At 38.3% G+C, this 18944-nt stretch overlaps 2 protein-coding genes across 2 annotated transcripts in view; one reads left to right on the top strand and one right to left on the bottom strand.

The window, feature by feature from the left end:
* LOC137433074 (uncharacterized) overlaps positions 1 to 18719 on the top strand; it is a 165011-nt gene extending 146292 nt beyond the window's left edge. Inside the window, 3 exon segments of the mRNA XM_078783924.1 lie at positions 1 to 68; positions 15135 to 15344; positions 18190 to 18719. The exon segment at positions 1 to 68 is cut by the window's left edge and continues 94 nt beyond it. Coding sequence (XP_078640050.1) covers positions 1 to 68; positions 15135 to 15344; positions 18190 to 18389 — 478 coding nt within the window. The 3' untranslated portion in view covers positions 18390 to 18719.
* LOC137428277 (uncharacterized) lies at positions 5413 to 6712 on the bottom strand. Its single transcript, XM_078782821.1, has 2 exons — positions 6218 to 6712; positions 5413 to 6075 (listed from the first exon to the last, which is right to left on the bottom strand). The coding sequence occupies exons 1-2, from the start codon at positions 6710 to 6712 to the stop codon at positions 5413 to 5415; spliced, it is 1158 nt and encodes a 385-aa protein (XP_078638947.1).
* Positions 18720 to 18944: the final 225 nt, after the last annotated feature.

Here is an 18944-nt window from a genome sequence, read left to right as displayed (position 1 = left end):
TTGGGCTGGAGGGCTTCGGGATTCTCACTTGTTGGACCTCCTAGCACCTTGCTCTGAACCACGTCCCGGTTAGAAACTTATAGATCGAGGAGATGGAAAATAACCTCATGAATCGGTGTAATGGGAATTTTCATTTACAACCAAGATTGCCTTGGCAAGCCACACATCATTCTTTTTCTAGGTTGGAGGAGATAATTATGCCTGTCTGATCAGGCCAGTCAGACAAATGGTCGTGTAAATAACTACTTTAAAGCAGAGTTTTCTGAGATTTAAAAAACAAAACACAATGTTGACTGTGATGACACAGACTTCCCATTGTCTTTCACACCAGTTGCTGAAACTGGTGCCATTGTTAAACAGATCTAGAACATATTATAACCACTGTTCGCATTTCATTTGTATTCTGCCAGGACATACTCTCGTTTGGATGAGAGAACATGAATAACTGAGGGTTGCAGTAAAAGATTTACGAGATGGATGTTAGTGGAAGTTAGAGAAGAGAGAAAAGATGGGAGTAGATTATGGGAAAATGGGAAGGAGAAAGATATAGGCAATTAGAGAGTTCGTTGATGAGGATAGGAGATACCTAGATATTTGTTGAGGTGTTCTTCAGACAGTTGAGATAACTGACACCCATCTTTGAAGTCTCTTCAGAGAGCGAGAATAGAAGTTGTAGCAAAATTGAATCAGTGGTCATCAAAGTTTCAGACCCTGCCACCATCTGGCTTGGACAAAATGTGCAGTTAGAGTGCAGAAAAGTGTCAAAATATGGGGAAAACAAAACGAAAGGAGAGACTTTACCATGAGAGAAAGCATGAGGTAATGAAATAGGCCATGCCTGCTGGCGTTCGGCTGGCTTTGGAGCCCGAAGTTATCTAGGCTGCAAAAATCCGCAGTCATTCATTTGTTACTTATGATCCAGGTGGGGTGGGAAGTTAAATTGAGAAAATAAAAATGATGTGCGGAGGTGTGGTGGAGGAGTGTAAGAGGGGTGTGGAGGAGGTTGAACGTTGATGAGGAACATTGTTCACCAGGATTACATATAGGCCAGACCAGGTGGGGCAAGCATATTACCTCCATCCCCAAAGGTCATCAAGCAGCCATTTGTTTTTACTGGCATTCCAGTCATAACATTCTAATTTTCCTGAAACCTGCTTATTAAAAGGTTAGAATTTGAATCCTTAATACCGCTGTCCTTTAAGGGGAACCCAAACGCTCAGACCACCTCAACGCTAATCTATCCCTTAATGCCCCACAAAATAGATATATATTTTTATTTTTGTGTGTATGCGTATTTTAGGTGTCTTCTTCCGATTTCCGATTCATGAAGTGGGTAATTTTGCGATTAAAAGTCGAAATCTTCTTCACGATTAGCTGCGACGTCTCACCATGAAGTCGACTGCTATGTCCCCACTGTTTACCAGTTACATCATGGTACGATTTAACTCAAACGCTGAATAATTTTCGATTTTCCACAAACATGCCAAGTCGATGCATCCTTGATGGTTGGAGTAATACAATCCGAGATGGTTTCATGCTACACCAATGGCCGAAAAATCTGAGAGTTGCCAGAAAATGTACAAGGTTTGTCCGAAATACCCGAGTATGGATCGGGCCTGCAAGGTGTGCGCTTTTGTACTCGGAACATTTTGCAGAGCACTGTTATGAAACAACAGAGATGGCTACAGATATTGTGGTTATCCACCACCATTGAGAGGGGATACTATCCCCATGGATTTATTCTGTCGCAGAAGAAACAGCCATCGCTCAAAACTAACACCATCTATACCCAGCTACCAGTACTTGTACGGGTGATATGAGCGTTGAATTAAACACCTATGTTGGCCGCCGGCGACAGATCTCACCTTGCCACCACCCCACTCTCCCCTCTCCACTGGGGCAGGACATTGACATGGACATGACACAGCACGGCCACAGACACGGTGTCCTGGGAAAGCATGAAACGGGACGATCCTGTAACATACAGGACGCCAGGTCAGCCTGCTACAGAGGGAGAAAGCATTCGTCGCCCATTTTGTCGGCGGTGTCCAAGTGTGCCTAGGCGGTGTCAGTGCTGTATCGTCTCTGTGCTGTGTCGTTTCCGTGCTGTGTCGTCTCCGTGCTGTGTCGTCTCCGTGCTGTGTCGTCTCCGTGCTGTCGCCTCCGTGCTGTGTCGCCTCCATGCTGTGTCGCCTCCGGGCTGTGTCGACTCCGGGCTGTGTCGACTCCGGGCTGTGTCGACTCCGGGCTGTGTCGACTCCGGGCTGTGTCGACTCCGGGCTGTGTCGACTCCGGGCTGTGTCGACTCCGGGCTGTGTCGACTCCGGGCTGTGTCGACTCCGGGCTGTGTCGACTCCGGGCTGTGTCGACTCCGGGCTGTGTCGACTCCGGGCTGTGTCGACTCCGGGCTGTGTCGACTCCGGGCTGTGTCGACTCCGGGCTGTGTCGACTCCGGGCTGTGTCGACTCCGGGCTGTGTCGACTCCGGGCTGTGTCGACTCCGGGCTGTGTCGACTCCGGGCTGTGTCGACTCCGGGCTGTGTCGACTCCGGGCTGTGTCGACTCCGGGCTGTGTCGACTCCGGGCTGTGTCGACTCCGGGCTGTGTCGACTCCGGGCTGTGTCGACTCCGGGCTGTGTCGACTCCGTGCTGTGTCGACTCCGTGCTGTGTCGACTCCGTGCTGTGTCGACTCCGTGCTGTGTCGCCTCCGTGCTGTGTCGCCTCCGTGCTGTGTCGCCTCCGTGCTGTGTCGCCTCCGTGCTGTGTCGCCTCCGTGCTGTGTCGCCTCCGTGCTGTGTCGTCTCCGTGCTGTGTCATGCCATATTTCTTCTGGGGTAATAGAACTGATTTATCAATTAATACAAAATCTCTCATAAACCGTCAATTGAATGGAAAAACAAAACCTACCCATCTGTTGTGAACATGTGACTACTGATCATTTGCACTACTAATGCCTCCATCTTCACGAACACCATCTTCGTCTGAATCTCTCACACGGGCATTGAAATGACTCGGCTCCATAATTCCCCCGAAAGCATTTCCATCACTAATTTTGTTTTCAATAGTTTCTTCAAAATGAGTTGCAACAAACTGAGCACCTTCAGAGTTGCTAATGTCAGTGGAATCAGTATCGGAATCTGAGCTCAACATGCACTGTTTCTCTATGTAAATTGTAAACCACCATTTCGATCAAGGTGGGTTCATCGTGTGACTTCACTGGCAAAATCGAAAATCAATACTTTCAGGCTGTTGATGACAGTTTGTGATTGGCAAAAAAAAAAAATCAAAACAATTTTCCCTTCCAATTAGAACATGATTAATGATTTTCAAGGGTTTTCAGAAAAAAACAAATTGTGTTTGGGTTCCCCTTAATCCGATGTACTACTGCCTTAATAATCATTAGAAACGCTCCCTGAATAATCATTAGAAACACTGCCGTAATAATCATGTGTAATGCTGCCTTAATAATCATTAGAAACGCTCCCTGAATAATCATTAGAAATGCTTCCGTAATAATCATTAGTAATGCTGCCTTAATAATCATTTGAAACGCTCCCTGAATAATTATTAGAAATGCTGCCGTAATAATCATTAGAAATTCTGCCTTAATAATCATAAGTAATGCTGCATTAACAATCATTAGTAATGCTGCCTTACTAATCATGAGTAATACTGCATTAATTATCATTAGTAATGCTGCATTAATAATCATGAGTAATACTGCATTAATAATCATTAGTAATGCTGCATTAATAATCATCAGTAATGCTGCATTAATTATAATCATTAGTAATGCTGCATTAATTAATCATTAGTAATGCTGCATTAATAATCATTAGTAATGCTGCATTAATAATCATGAGAAACGCTCCCTTAATAATCATCAGGAACGCTGCCTTAATAATCATTAGTAATGCTGCCTTAATAATCATGAGAAACGCTCCCTTAATAATCATCAGGAACACTGCCTTAAAAATCATTAGTAATGCTGCCTTAATAATCATTAGTAATGCTGCTTTAATAATCATTAGTAATGCTGCCTTAATAATCATTCGTAATGCTGCATTAATAATCATTAGAAATGCTCCCTTAATAATCATCAGGAACGCTGCCTTAATAATCATTAGTAATGCTGCCTTAATAATCATTAGTAATGCTGCCTTACTAATCATGAGTAATACTGCATTAATAATCATTAGTAATGCTGCCTTAATAATCATGAGTAATGCTGCATTAATAATCATGTCCCTTAATAATCATCAGGAACGCTGCCTTAATAATCATTAGTAATACTGCATAATAAGCATTAGTAATGCTGCCTTAATAATCATTAGTAATGCTGCCTTAATAATCATGAGTAATGCTCCCTTAATAATCATTAGTAATGCTGCATTAATAATCATGAGTAATGCTGCCTTAATAATCATGAGTAATGCTGCATTAATAATCATTAGTAATGCTGCCTTAATAATCATTAGTAATGCTGCCTTAATAATCATGAGTAATGCTGCATTAATAATCATTAGTAATGCTGCCTTACTAATCATGAGTAATACTGCATTAATAATCATTAGTAATGCTGCATTAATAATTATTAGTAATGCTGCATTAATAATCATGAGAAACGCTCCCTTAATAATTATCATCAGGAACGCTGCCTTAATAATCATTAGTAATGCTGCCTTAATTATCATGAGAAACGCTCCCTTAATAATCATCAGTAATGCTGCATTAATAAATCATTAGTAATGCTGCCTTAATAATCATGAGTAATGCTACATTAATAATCATTAGTAAAGCTGCTTTACTAATCATGAGTAATTCTGCATTAATAAAGCATTAGTAATGCTGCCTTAATAATCATGAGAAATGCTCCCTTAATAATCATTAGTCATGCTGCATTAACAATCATTAGTAATGCTGCCTTACTAATCATGAGTAATACTGCATTAATAATCATGAGTAATGCTGCATTAATAATCATTAGTAATGCTGCCTTAATAATCATTAGTAATGCTGCCTTTATAATCATTCGTAATGCTGCATTAATAATTCACTGGTCTGCGTCATTTCAGAGGTCTAGGTTTTCTCAACGGCCCTTATATGCTTTTTGCATGCTGAATTTAGAAATGTATCTCATTTTGCTCAATCAGGTCAAGTTTTTATGCTATCTCAATTTTAAGGAAAAAAAAATCAAAATTTTTGTTTTTTTAATTAGCATTTTTTAAATTCAAAATCAGACTTACATTGACAGAAAATGTACAAACTATATATAAAATGACGCACAAGTACCGTTAATGTGAAATTCAACATTAAAAAGACGAAGGAAAACAATTAATGCGGAATAAATGGCTTTCGCAAAGATTTTCGTCTGTGTGTCGCATCTGTAACATCTCTCTTGAGGCACCAACACTAGTCTGCAAGCATGTTGACATCCCATCGGCCCTGGTACCTCTCTTCCATCACTCGAATATCCTGGTGAAACCGTTCTCCTTGCTCCTCGCTGACATCACCACAGTTTTCCGGAAAGTAGTCTAAATGCGAGCTGAGAAAATGCATCTTTATGGACATGCGTGCACGAAGAGCCTGGAAGCTCTGCAGGAGCCCTTCCACAACACATTCATACTCTGGACTACGGTGATTGCCCAGAAAGTTCATCACAATGGATTTGAATGAGAGCCAGGCATTCCTCTCATTGCTCTCCATACTTTCGTCGAATTTAGGATCTTTCATAAGCTCCCTGATCTGAGGGCCATCAAAAATGCCTGCTTTCAGTTTGGCCTCACTTACGCGAGGAAATTTGTTGTTCAGGAAAGCGAAAGCTCGACCTTCTTTGTTCAGTGCTTTGACAAAATTCTTCATAAGTCCGAGCTTGATGTGCAGTGGCGGAAGTAGAATCTTCTGAGGATTCACAAGAGCGTGTGACACAACGTTGTGGGGACCTGGTTCCAGGCCAGATCTTTCTGGCCAGTTGCGTTGTACATAGTGCTGCTTGTCTGCTCGGCTGTCCCACAGACAGAGAAAGCAGGGGTATTTGGTGTAGCCGCCTTGTAGACCCAGCACCATGGACACAACCTATAAATAAAAATAAAGAACACACATATTTGTTTTAAAATTTGTTATTCCAGTTTATTAAAAATATACATTTTAATCCATGTTAAGAATATTTCAATAAATAAAGTAGAAAATATATGTAACTAGGTTGACACCAACATACCTTTAGGTCTCCGCAAATCATCCAATTGTGATCTTTGTACTTCAAAGCAGTTAGCAAATGCTCCATGTTACTATAGTTCTCAGTCATCTGTACCGAGTGACCCACCGGAACAGACGCGATCTTGTTGCCATTGAAGAGTAGTACTGCTTTCAAGCTTCTACTTGAGGAGTCGATGAAGAGCAGCCATTCTGAAGGATCATACGCAAAACCCATAGCTGCAATGAGGCCGGTGATGTTGCTACAGTAAACCAGAGAAACTCCATCGTCCGAACTAAAATATTCTCGAAACTCTTCTTCACGGCTGCGGTACCAGGAGAATGTAGTTTCAGGAGCTAACAAACGATTTTCACGAAGTCGTGACCCTAGCAACTGAGCAGATTCTTTGGACAAACACAAATCTCGTGTCAAATCGTTCAACTCCGCTTGGCTAAAGAGTTTGGGTTGACTTGTCTCGCCCGTAGGTTGATATGTACCAGATATGTCACCATCTTCCATTTATTCATCGGAATCGGACGCCGAATGTCTGCAATTTTCGGGCGGTGCTGGAATTGGAATTCCTGGTCCATGAGGCACTGGTTTAATGGCAGATGGCATGTCTGGATACTTTAAGTGTTGCTTGTTTTTTCGATTTATGCCTAAAATGAAAGAGATAGATATACCGTCAAGGGGGTGACATGATATATAAAGTTAAACAATTTAGAATGTTTGGGAATTTATTAAACATAAAGTTAAACTCAAACAAAATTGATAAACTCACCTTGTACGTTTGTCATACAGAAATAACAGTCATAAGTATGATCTCTTCCTTCCTTCCACACCATTGGGATACCAAAAGGCAGACACTCAATCTTATTGTGGCTCCAGCGCCGCATACTCTCAACGCACGTTTTGCAGCATATGTGAGGGGCAAAGGCTTTGTCCTGGTCACCAAGTTTCATTCCAAAGTATGCGTGATAGCTTTTCCTTACAAAACGTGTGATGTTAGACTGCCGGTCTGGCATGGTCACTTTACCACATATAGCAGAACTTGTTTGGGTCATTCTTGCACTTTCAATTAATCGTGAATCGCAGTAATGTTATAGTAAGGAGGACACTACGCAGGACGTACTGCCGCTCACGTGCACCTAAGTGGACAGGAGACACCAGACTGAGCCACGCAGCTGCTGGAGCGACTGAAGTTGGGTGTTGCCAGAAACAACGATTTATCTATATTTTTCTGAAATTGAAATGAAAGTAATTGAGAAAGCACTTTCTTCCACATTAAGTGTACTTGTGTGTCATTATATGTATAGTTTGTACATTTTCTGTCAATGTGTCTGATTTTGAATTTTTAAAAATGCTAATTAAAAAAAACAAAAAATTTGATTATTTTTTTCCTTAAAATTGAGATAGCCTTGAGAAAACCTTGACCTGATTGAACGAAATTAGATACATTTCTGAATTCAGCATGCAAAAAACATAAAAGAAACGTTGAGATAACCTAGACCTCTGAAAAAAATATTTCAAATGCAGCCCAGTGATCATTAATAATGCTGCCTTAATAATCATGAGAAACGCTCCCTTAATAATCATCAGGAACGCTGCCTTAATAATCATTAGTAATGCTGCCTTAATAATCATTAGTAATGCTGCCTTAATAATCATTAGTAATGCTGCCTTAATAATCATGAGAAACGCTCCCTTAATAATCATCAGGAACGCTGCCTTAATAATCATTAGTAATACTGCATTAATTAATCATTAGTAATGCTGCCTTAATAATCATTACTAATGCTGCCTTAATAATCATGAGAAACGCTCCCTTAATAATCATCAGGAACGCTGCCTTAATAATCATTAGAAACGCTCCCTTAATAATCATTAGTAATGCTGCCTTAATAATCATTAGTAATGCTGCATTAACAATCATCAGTAATGCTGCCTTACTAATCATGAGTAATACTGCATTAATAAATCATTAGTAATGCTGCCTTAATAATCATTAGAAACGCTCCCTTAATAATCATCAGGAACGCTGCCTTAATAATCATTAGTATTACTGCATTAATAATCATTAGTAATGCTGCCTTAATAATCATTAGTAATGCTGCATTAATAATCATTAGTAATGCTGCATTAATAATCATTAGTAATGCTGCATTAATAATCATTAGTAATGCTGCATTAATTAATCATTAGTAATGCTACCTTAATAATCATTAGTAATGCTGCATTAATAATCATTAGTAATGCTGCATTAATAATCATTAGTAATGCTGCATTAATAATCATTAGTAATGCTGCATTAATAATCATTAGTAATGCTGCCTTAATAATCATTAGTAATGCTGCCTTAATAATCATGAGAAACGCTCCCTTAATAATCATAAGTAATGCCGCCTTAACAAGCATTAGTAATGCTGCATTAACAATCATTAGTAATGCTGCCTTACTAATCATGAGTAATACTGCATTAATAATCATTAGTAATGCTGTATTAATAATCATTAGTAATGCTGCATTAATAATCATTAGTAATGCTGCATTAATAATCATGAGTAATGCTGCATTAATAATCATTAGTAATGCTGCATTAATAATCATTAGTAATGCTGCATTAATAATCATGAGTAATGCTGCAAATAATAATCATCAGGAACGCTGCCTTAATAAACATGAGAAACGCTCCCTTAATAATCATGAATAATGCTGCATTAATAAATCATGAGTAATGCTGCATTAATAATCATCAGGAACGCTGCCTTACTAATCATGAGTAATACTGCATTAATAATCATTAGTAATGCTGCCTTAATAATCATGAGAAACGCTCCCTTAATAACCATCAGGAACGCTGCCTTAATAATCATTAGTAATGCTGCATTAACAATCATTAGTAATGCTGCCTTACTAATCATGAGTAATACTGCATTAATAATCATTCGTAATGCTGCATTAATAATCAATAGTAATGCTGCCTTAATAATCATGAGTAATGCTGCCTTAATAATCATTAGTAATGCTGCATTAATAATCATTAGTAATGCTGCCTTAATAATCATGAGTAATGCTGCCTTAATAATCATTAGAAACGCTCCCTTAATAATCATCAGGAACGCTGCCTTAATAATCATTAATAATGCTGCCTTAATAATCATTAGTAATGCTGCATTAACAATCAGTAATGCTGCCTTAATAATCATGAGAAACGCTCCCTTAATAATCATCAGGAATGCTGCCTTAATAATCATTAGAAACGCTCCCTTAATAATCATTAGTAATGCTGCCTTAATAATCATTAGTAATGCTGCATTAACAATCATCAGTAATGCTGCCTTACTAATCGTGAGTAATACTGCATTAATAATCATTAGTAATGCTGCCTTAATAATCATGAGTAATGCTGCATTAATAAATCATGAGTAATGCTGCATTAATAATCATCAGGAACGCTGCCTTAATAATCATGAGAAACGCTCCCTTAATAATCATCAGTAATGCTGCATTAATAATCATTAGTAATGCTGCCTTAATAATCATGAGTAATGCTGCATTAATAATCATTAGTAATGCTGCCTTAATAATCATGAGAAACGCTCCCTTAATAACCAGCAGGAACGCTGCCTTAATAATCATTAGTAATGCTGCATTAACAATCATTAGTAATGCTGCCTTACTAATCATGAGTAATACTGCATTAATAATCATTAGTAATGCTGCATTAATAATCATTAGTAATGCTGCATTAATAATCATTAGTAATGCTGCCTTAATAATCATTAGTAATGCTGCCTTAATAATCATTTGTAATGCTGCCTTAATAATCATTAGTAATGCTGCATTAATAATCATTAGTAATGCTGCATTAATAATCATTAGTAATGCTGCATTAATAATCATTAGTAATGCTGCCTTAATAATCATGAGTAATGCTGCCTTAATAATCATCAGGAACGCTGCCTTAATAATCATTAGTAACGCTGCCTTAATAATCATTAGTAATGCTGCCTTAATAATCATTGGTCATGCTGCCTTAATAATCATGAGAAACGCTCCCTTAATAATCATCAGGAACGCTGCCTTAATAATCATTAGTAATACTGCATTAATAATCATTAGTAATGCTGCCTTAATAATCATTAGTAATGCTGCCTTAATAATCATGAGAAACGCTCCCTTAATAATCATCAGGAATGCTGCCTTAATAATCAATGGAAACGCTCCCTTAATAATCATTAGTAATGCTGCCTTAATAATCATTAGTAATGCTGCATTAACAATCATCAGTAATGCTGCCTTACTAATCATGAGTAATACTGCATTAATAATCATTAGTAATGCTGCCTTAATAATCATGAGTAATGCTGCATTAATAATCATGAGTAATGCTGCATTAATAATCATTAGTAATGCTGCATTAATAATCATCAGGAATGCTGCCTTAATAATCATTGGAAACGCTCCCTTAATAATCATGAGTAATGCTGCCTTAATAATCATTAGTAATGCTGCATTAACAATCATCAGTAATGCTGCCTTACTAATCATGAGTAATACTGCATTAATAGTCATTCGTAATGCTGCATTAATAATCATTAGAAACGCTCCCTTAATAATCATCAGGAACGCTGCCTTAATAATCATGAGTAATGCTGCATTAATAATCATGAGTAATGCTGCCTTAATAATCATTAGTAATGCTGCATTAATAATCATTAGTAATGCTGCCTTAATAATCATGAGTAATGCTGCCTTAATAATAAGAAACGCTCCCTTAATAATCATCAGGAACGCTGCCTTAAAAATCATTTGTAATGCTGCCTTAATAAACATTAGTAATGCTGCCTTAATAATCATTAGTAATGCTGCCTTAATAATCATGAGAAACGCTCCCTTAATAATCATCAGGAACGCTGCCTTAATAATCATTAGAAACGCTCCCTTAATAATCATTAGTAATGCTGCCTTAATAATCATTAGTAATGCTGCATTAACAATCATCAGTAATGCTGCCTTACTAATCATGAGTAATACTGCATTCATAATCATTAGTAATGCTGCATCAATAATCATGAGTAATGCTGCATTAATAATCATTAGTAATGCTGCCTTAATAATCATTAGTAATGCTGCCTTAATAATCATGAGTAATGCTGCATTAACAATCATTAGTAATGCTGCCTTAATAATCATAAGTAATGCTGCATTAATAATCATTAGTAATGCTGCCTTAATAATCATTAGTAATGCTGCATTAACAATCATCAGTAATGCTGCCTTACTAATCATGAGTAATACTGCATTAATAATCATTAGTAATGCTGCCTTACTAATCATGAGTAATACTGCATTAATAATCATTAGTAATGCTGCCTTAATAATCATTAGTTATGCTGCATTAATAATCATTGGTAATGCTGCCTTAATAATCATGAGTAATGCTGCCTTAATAATCATTAGAAACGCTCCCTTAATAATCATCAGGAACGCTGCCTTAATAATCATTTGTAATGCTGCCTTAATAATCATTAGTAATGCTGCCTTAATAATCATTGGTAATGCTGCCTTAATAATCATGAGAAACGCTCCCTTAATAATCATCAGGAACGCTGCCTTAATAATCATTAGAAATGCTCCCTTAATAATCATTAGTAATGCTGCCTTAATAATCATTAGTAATGCTGCATTAACAATCATCAGTAATGCTGCCTTACTAATCATGAGTAATACTGCATTAATAATCATTAGTAATGCTGCCTTAATAATCATGAGTAATGCTGCCTTAATAATCATGAGTAATGCTGAATTAATAATCATGAGTAATGCTGCATGAATAATCATGAGTAATGCTGCCTTAATAATCATTAGAAATGCTCCCTTAATAATCAACAGGAATGCTGTCTTAATAATCATGAGTAATACTGCATTAATAATCATTAGTAATGCTGCCTTAATAATCATTCATAATGCTGCCTTACTAATCATGAGAAACGCTCCCTTAATAATCATTAGTAATGCTGCCTTAATAATCATTAGTAATGCTGCATTAACAATCATTAGTAATGCTGCATTAATAATCATTAGTAATACTGCATTAATAATCATTAGTAATGCTGCCTTAATAATCATTAGTAATACTGCATTAATAATCATTAGTAATGCTGCCTTAATAATCATTAGTAATACTGCATTAATAATCATTAGTAATGCTGCATTAATAATCATTAGTAATACTGCATTAATAATCATTAGTAATGCTGCCTTAATAATCATTAGTAATACTGCATTAATAAATCATTAGTAATGCTGCCTTAATAGTCATTCGTAATGCTGTCTTAATAATCATGACAAACGCTCCCTTAATAATAATGAGAAACGCTCCCTTAATAATCCTTAGTAATGCTGCCTTAATAATTATCATTAGTAATGCTGCATTAACAATCATTAGTAATGCTGCCTTACTAATCATGAGTAATACTGCATTAATAATCATTCGTAATGCTGCATTAATAAAATCATTCGTAATGCTGCATTAATAATCATTAGTAATGCTGCATTATTAATCATTAGTAATGCTGCATTAATAATCATTAGTAATGCTGCATTAATAATCATAAGTAATGCTGCATTAATAATCATTAGTAATGCTGCATTAATAAATAATCATTGGTAATGCTGCATTAATCATCATGAGTAATGCTGCATTAATAATCATTAGTAATGCTGCATTAATAATCATTTAGTAATGCTGCATTAATAATCATTCGTAATACTGCATTAATAATCATTAGTAGTGCTGCCCTAATAATCATTAGTAATGCTGCCTTAATAATCATGAGAAACGCTCCCTTAATAATCATTAGCAATGCTGCCTTAATAATCATTAGTAATGCTGCATTAACAATCATTAGTCATGCTGCCTTACTAATCATGAGTAATACTGCATTAATAATCATTCGTAATGCTGCATTAATAATCATTAGTAATGCTGCCTTAATAATCATGAGTAATGCTGCATTAATAATCATTAGTAATGCTGCACCAATAATCATGAGTAATGCTGCCTTAATAAGCATTAGTAATGCTGCATCAATAATCATGAGTAATGCTGCATTAATAATCATTAGTAATGCTGCATTAATAATCATTAGTAATGCTTCATCAATAATCATGAGTAATGCTGCATTAATAATCATTAGTAATGCTGCATTAATAATCATGAGAAACGCTGCCTTAATAATCATTAGTAATGCTGCATTAATAATCATTAGTAATGCTGCATTAATAATCATTAGTAATGCTGCATTAATAATCATTAGTAATACTGCATTAATAATCATTAGTAATGCTGCATCAATAATCATGAGTAATGCTGCATTAATAATCATTAGTAATGCTGCATTAATAATCATGAGTAATGCTGCATCAATAATCATTAGTAATGCTTCATCAATAATCATGAGTAATGCTGCATTAATAATCATTAGTAATGCTGCATTAATAATCATTAGTATTGCTGCATTAATAATCATTAGAAACGCTGCCTTAATAATCATTAGTAATGCTGCATTAATAATCATTAGTAATGCTGCCTTAATAATCATTAGTAATGCTGCCTTAATAATCATGAGAAACGCTCCCTTAATAATCATTAGTAATGCTGCCTTAATAATCATTAGTAATGCTGCATTAACAATCATTAGTAATGCTGCCTTTCTAATCATGAGTAATACTGCATTAATAATCATTCGTAATGCTGCATTAATAATCATTAGTAATGCTGCATTAATAATCATGAGTAATACTGCCTTAATAATCATTAGTAATGCTGCATCAATAATCATTCGTAATGCTGCATTAATAATCATTAGTAATGCTGCATTAATAATCATTAGTATAGTAATGCTGCCTTAATAATCATTAGTAATGCTGCATCAATAATCATGAGTAATGCTGCATTAATAATCATTCGTAATGCTGCATTAATAAATCATTAGTAATGCTGCTGTAATAATCATGAGTAATGCTGCATTAATAATCATTAGTAATGCTGCATCAATAATCATGAGTAATGCTGCATTCATAATCATTAGTAATGCTGCCTTAATAATCATGAGTAATACTGCATTAATAATCATGAGTAATACTGCATTAATAATTATCATTAGTTATGCTGCATTAATAATCATTAGAAACGCTGCCTTAATAATCATTAGTAATGCTGCATTGACAATCATTAGTAATGCTGCCTTACTAATCATGAGTAATACTGCATTAATAATCATTAGTAATGCTGCATTAATAATCATTAGTAATGCTGTATTACTAGTCATTAGTAATGCTGTATTAATAATCATTAGTAATGCTGTATTAATAATCATTAGTAATGCTGTATTACTAGTCATTAGTAATGCTGCATTAATAATCATTAGTAATGCTGCATTAATAATCATTAGTAATGCTGCATTGACAATCATTAGTAATGCTGTATTACTAGTCATTAGTAATGCTGTATTAATAATCATTAGTAATGCTGTATTACTAGTCATTAGTAATGCTGTATTAATAATTAATCATTCGTAATACTGCATTAATAATAATCATTAGTAATGCTGCATTAATTAATCATTATTAATGCTGCATTAATAAACATTAGTAATGCTGCATTGACAATCATTAGTAATGCTGCCTTACTAATCATGAGTAATACTGCATTAATTAATCTGTAGTGCTGCTGTCATTAATAATCTGTAGTACTGCTGTCATTAATAATCTGTAGTACTGCTGTGATTAATAATCTGTAGTACTGCTGTCATTAATAAATCTGAAGTACTGCAGGAGCCTGCTGAATGCAAAATGGAAACGTTTTAGTGTTTGTTGGTCTGAAAGTAGGAAATAAATTTGCCGAGCTAATTCAGAATGTTCTCGTTGTGAGCAGGACAGGTTGACACTGGCAGTCGGCTGCAGTCATTACGAGAGTTGAGTTTGTGTGGTGCAGACATCACTGATGCAGTAGTTGCAGCGTTCGCTTCTACTTGTCCACTGCTACGTATTCTTGATCTTAACCACTGTGTCAGACTGACAGATGTCTCAGCCCAACACCTTGCCAATACCAAGCTACGAGATTTGCAGTCACTTCACCTTGTTGGTATGGACTTGAGGCTTAAGGAACTGGGAGATTACTGGGGCATCTGAACGTAGTAATTTTGTGATTTCTATGAATTGTGCAGGATTTGGGAATTATCAAAATCGATGAAATTGAAATGTTGTGGATATATCATTTAAAATATTGTTGTAGTCTGTTTATTTTGGCTAGTCATGATATATACCAGTACATTGAGGCAGTAGGTGCACCCTGAGGACCAATGGCCGTATCACAGGGGTCTGCGGTAACCATAGAGGGGCCCGTGGCATCACCGTACATGGATCCGTGGCATCACCGTAATAATAATAATAATAATACATTTATTTTGTATAGCGCTTTTCAAGAAACCCAAAGACGCTTTGACATAGTACGTAAAACAAAGACAAAAAAGACAAAAATACATAATTAAATAACCAAACAGAAAGGAAGGAGAAGGAGAATAGACGGTCAGGGGTTGAATGCGGTGTTGAACAGGTGGGTCTTGAGTGATGATTTGAATGTGGTGAGTGAGGAGGAGTCTCTGATGGTTTGAGGTAGTGAGTTCCAGAGTGTGGGAGCAGCGATGGAGAAGGCCCTGTCCCCCCAGGATCTGAGTTTGGTCCGGATGGGGGGGGGGGGGGGGGGGGACAGGAGGTTGGCAGCAGCAGAGCAGAGGGTGTGGGTGTGAGTGTGTCTGGGGAGGAGGTCAGTCAGGTAGGATGGGGCCAGGTTATGGAGGGCTTTGTAGGTCAGGAGGAGGATTTTGTACTGGATTCTCTGGGAGATGGGGAGCCAGTGGAGCTTGTGAAGGACGGGGGTGATGTGGTCCCGGGCCCGGGAATGGGTGAGTAGACGGGCAGCGGAGTTCTGAATGTATTGAAGTTTATTGACGATATTTGAGGGTGAACCATAGAGGAGGCTGTTGCAGTAGTCCAGACGGGAAGTGATGAAGGCGTGGATGAGGGTTTCTGCAGCTGTGGAGGAGAGGGATGGACGGAGACCGGCGATGTTTTTCAGATGAAAGAAGGCTGTCTTGGTGATCTGTATAGTGTGTTTGTCGAAGGAGAGGGTTTGGTCAAAGATGATGCCAAGATTCCGGATGTGAGGGGAGGTGGATACTGGGATACCGTCGATGTTGAGGGTGAAGTTGTGGGTGGATTTGGTGAGCGTTTTTGGTCCAATTAATGATTATTTCGGATTTATCACAGTTTAGTTTGAGGAAGTTGATTTGAAGCCAGGATTTTATTTCAGTGATGCAGTTTGTCAGGATAGAGTGGGTATATAAAACCACCTTTAGAGGCCATTTTTCCCCGCAAGTGGGGGTTGGCCTTTTTCGGGGACCGTGGTTGTTGTTGTTTTTTGTGTCCGCTTTTTGAAGCAATGTTTTACGGCCGGATGCCCTTCCTGCCGCCAACCCTGTCAGTCGCCTTTTGCGACACACAGGGAATTACCAGTGAACTGGTACTCAATTTGCCGACCTCGGAAGGATGACAGGCTGAGTCAACCCCCCTGGCGTTAATTCAGCGATCGACCGGGATTCGAACCCAGGATCCTAGGATCCTAAGCCGGCACCCTAGCCGCTAGCCCAACACCAGGGTTTTGGAATTGAGGACTTGACGGACAAGACGGTGGAAATTGACTTGGCGGAAATGAAAAGCTGGATGTCATCGGCAAAGCAGTGGAATTGGAGACCATGACGACGGATTAAGTAACCAAGGTGGAACAGGTACAGGATGAAGAGGAGGGACCGAGAACTGAACCTTGGGGGACACCTTGGGGGAGGGGAGCAGTGGGGGATTTGCAGTTATTGATGGAGATGAACTGGTGCCTGTCGGAGAGGTATGATTTGATCCAAGAAAGGGCAGTGCCATTGATGTTAAAGGTGGTTTCAAGTCGGGTAAGGAGGATGATGTGATTTATGGTGTCAAAGGCGGCGCTGAGGTCGAGAAGGATGAGAATGTTGAGGTTACCGGCGTCGGAGGAAAGGAGAAGGTCATTGGTGATTTTGAGGAGTGCAGTTTCTGTACTGTGGTTGAGGCGGAATCTGGATTGGAATGTTTCATACAGGTTATTGGCAGAGAGGTGATGTTTGAGTTGAGTGGCTACAGCGCGTTCCAAAACTTTTGACAGAAAGGGTAGGTTGGAGATGGGTCTGAAGTTATTTGGGGTGTCAGGGTTGAGTCCAGGTTTTTTCAGAATGGGGGTGACAGCAGCGATTTTGAGGGATGGTGGGATGATGCCAGAAGACAGGGAGGAGTTTATCGTTGCAGTGATAAGGGGAGAGAGAGCAGGAAGGCAAGCCTTAACAAAGCTGGAGGGGATGGGGTCCAGAGTGCAGGTGGCAGTTTTCATTCCTGTGAGGAGTTCAGAGAGGTCAGTAGGGGAGACTGGGGAAAACTGAGATAGGGGTTGGCAGGATAAGGGGGGGGCAGATGGTTTGAGGGGGAGCAGGTGCGGTGGTGGTTAAGCTGCTGTAGATGTTGTCTATCTTGCTTTGGAAGAATGAAAGAAAAGAAATGCTGTTGTCGACTGTGAATGACTGGGTGGTGGTATCCAGGGGGCTGAGGAGTTTGTTTATTGTGGAGAAGAGTGCTTTTGGGTTTCCGGAGCCAGAGTGGATTATTTGAGAGTAGTAGGTGGAGCGGGCACGGGAGAGAGCATCTTTGTAGTGCTGCAGGTGGTCTTTGTAGGCTTGGGAGTGGATTGTGAGACCTGTTTTATAACGGAGTCTTTCAAGTTGGCTGGCACGGGATTTCATCAGGCGGAATTCAGGGGTAAACCAGGGAGCAGAATGGGTGATGATGGATCCGTGGAGGTTTGGTGGAATTTTCAACAATGGAATGAACTAAACTCTTTCCCTTTCCCCCAGGCCTGCCTCATCTTACAGATGCTGCAGTTGACAGTTTGACACTATGCCATGCTTTGACCGTTGTTGACCTCACAGCATGCTGGGGCATAACCCCCAAAGCGTGCCAGCGGTTTGGAAACCTGAACTCTGCTAAGGCTGCCCAATCAAGTGGAAAGTCTGAAATGAAGGTCATGGTTCTGCGTGGAAAGTTTGGCCGTTAGATCTGGTAGTCACTGTCATGGTAGCGGTGTTCACAATACCTGTATTTTGTTGTAATCCACATGACCAGTATCTGAGTCACATTGGTAACGTATTTATTTTATTACTTCCTACTCACCCCTTTGTGACTCTTTTATGGCCCCTACCCTTGGTAATGTAGTTTGTATAAAGTTTTACAGAGAAAAATGTTGGAAGCAGTAAACCCTAGCAATGCTAGCTTAACCATGTGTATATACACCTTGCCCCCATTTTATTAGCCTCTTGTACCAAATCCACGTGTCTTTGTTCTTTTTCTTTGATTATCCGACAATAAAACCCTCTTTTCCACTTGGTATGATCTGGATTTTCATTTGTTTTCATATTTTGCAATTGTATGGGGGTGGGCGTTGGTGGTGGAGTGAGGAGTACCAGCTATGAGTGAGGAATAGCATTAAGATGGACGAGTATGGATAGCTGTGTATTTAAATGGATGAGTATGAGTAGGTGAGTATTTAAATAGATGAGTATGAATAGGTGAGTATTTAAATTAATGAGTATGGATAGGTGAGTATTTCAAT

Source organism: Myxine glutinosa, chromosome 8 (assembly GCF_964187855.1).
Source record: "Myxine glutinosa chromosome 8, kmMyxGlut1.1, whole genome shotgun sequence".
In the NCBI taxonomy this organism is placed as follows: Eukaryota; Metazoa; Chordata; class Myxini; order Myxiniformes; family Myxinidae; genus Myxine; species Myxine glutinosa.
Note: the sequence above shows the minus strand (reverse complement) of the source record. Positions and strands in the feature narration are given on the sequence as shown.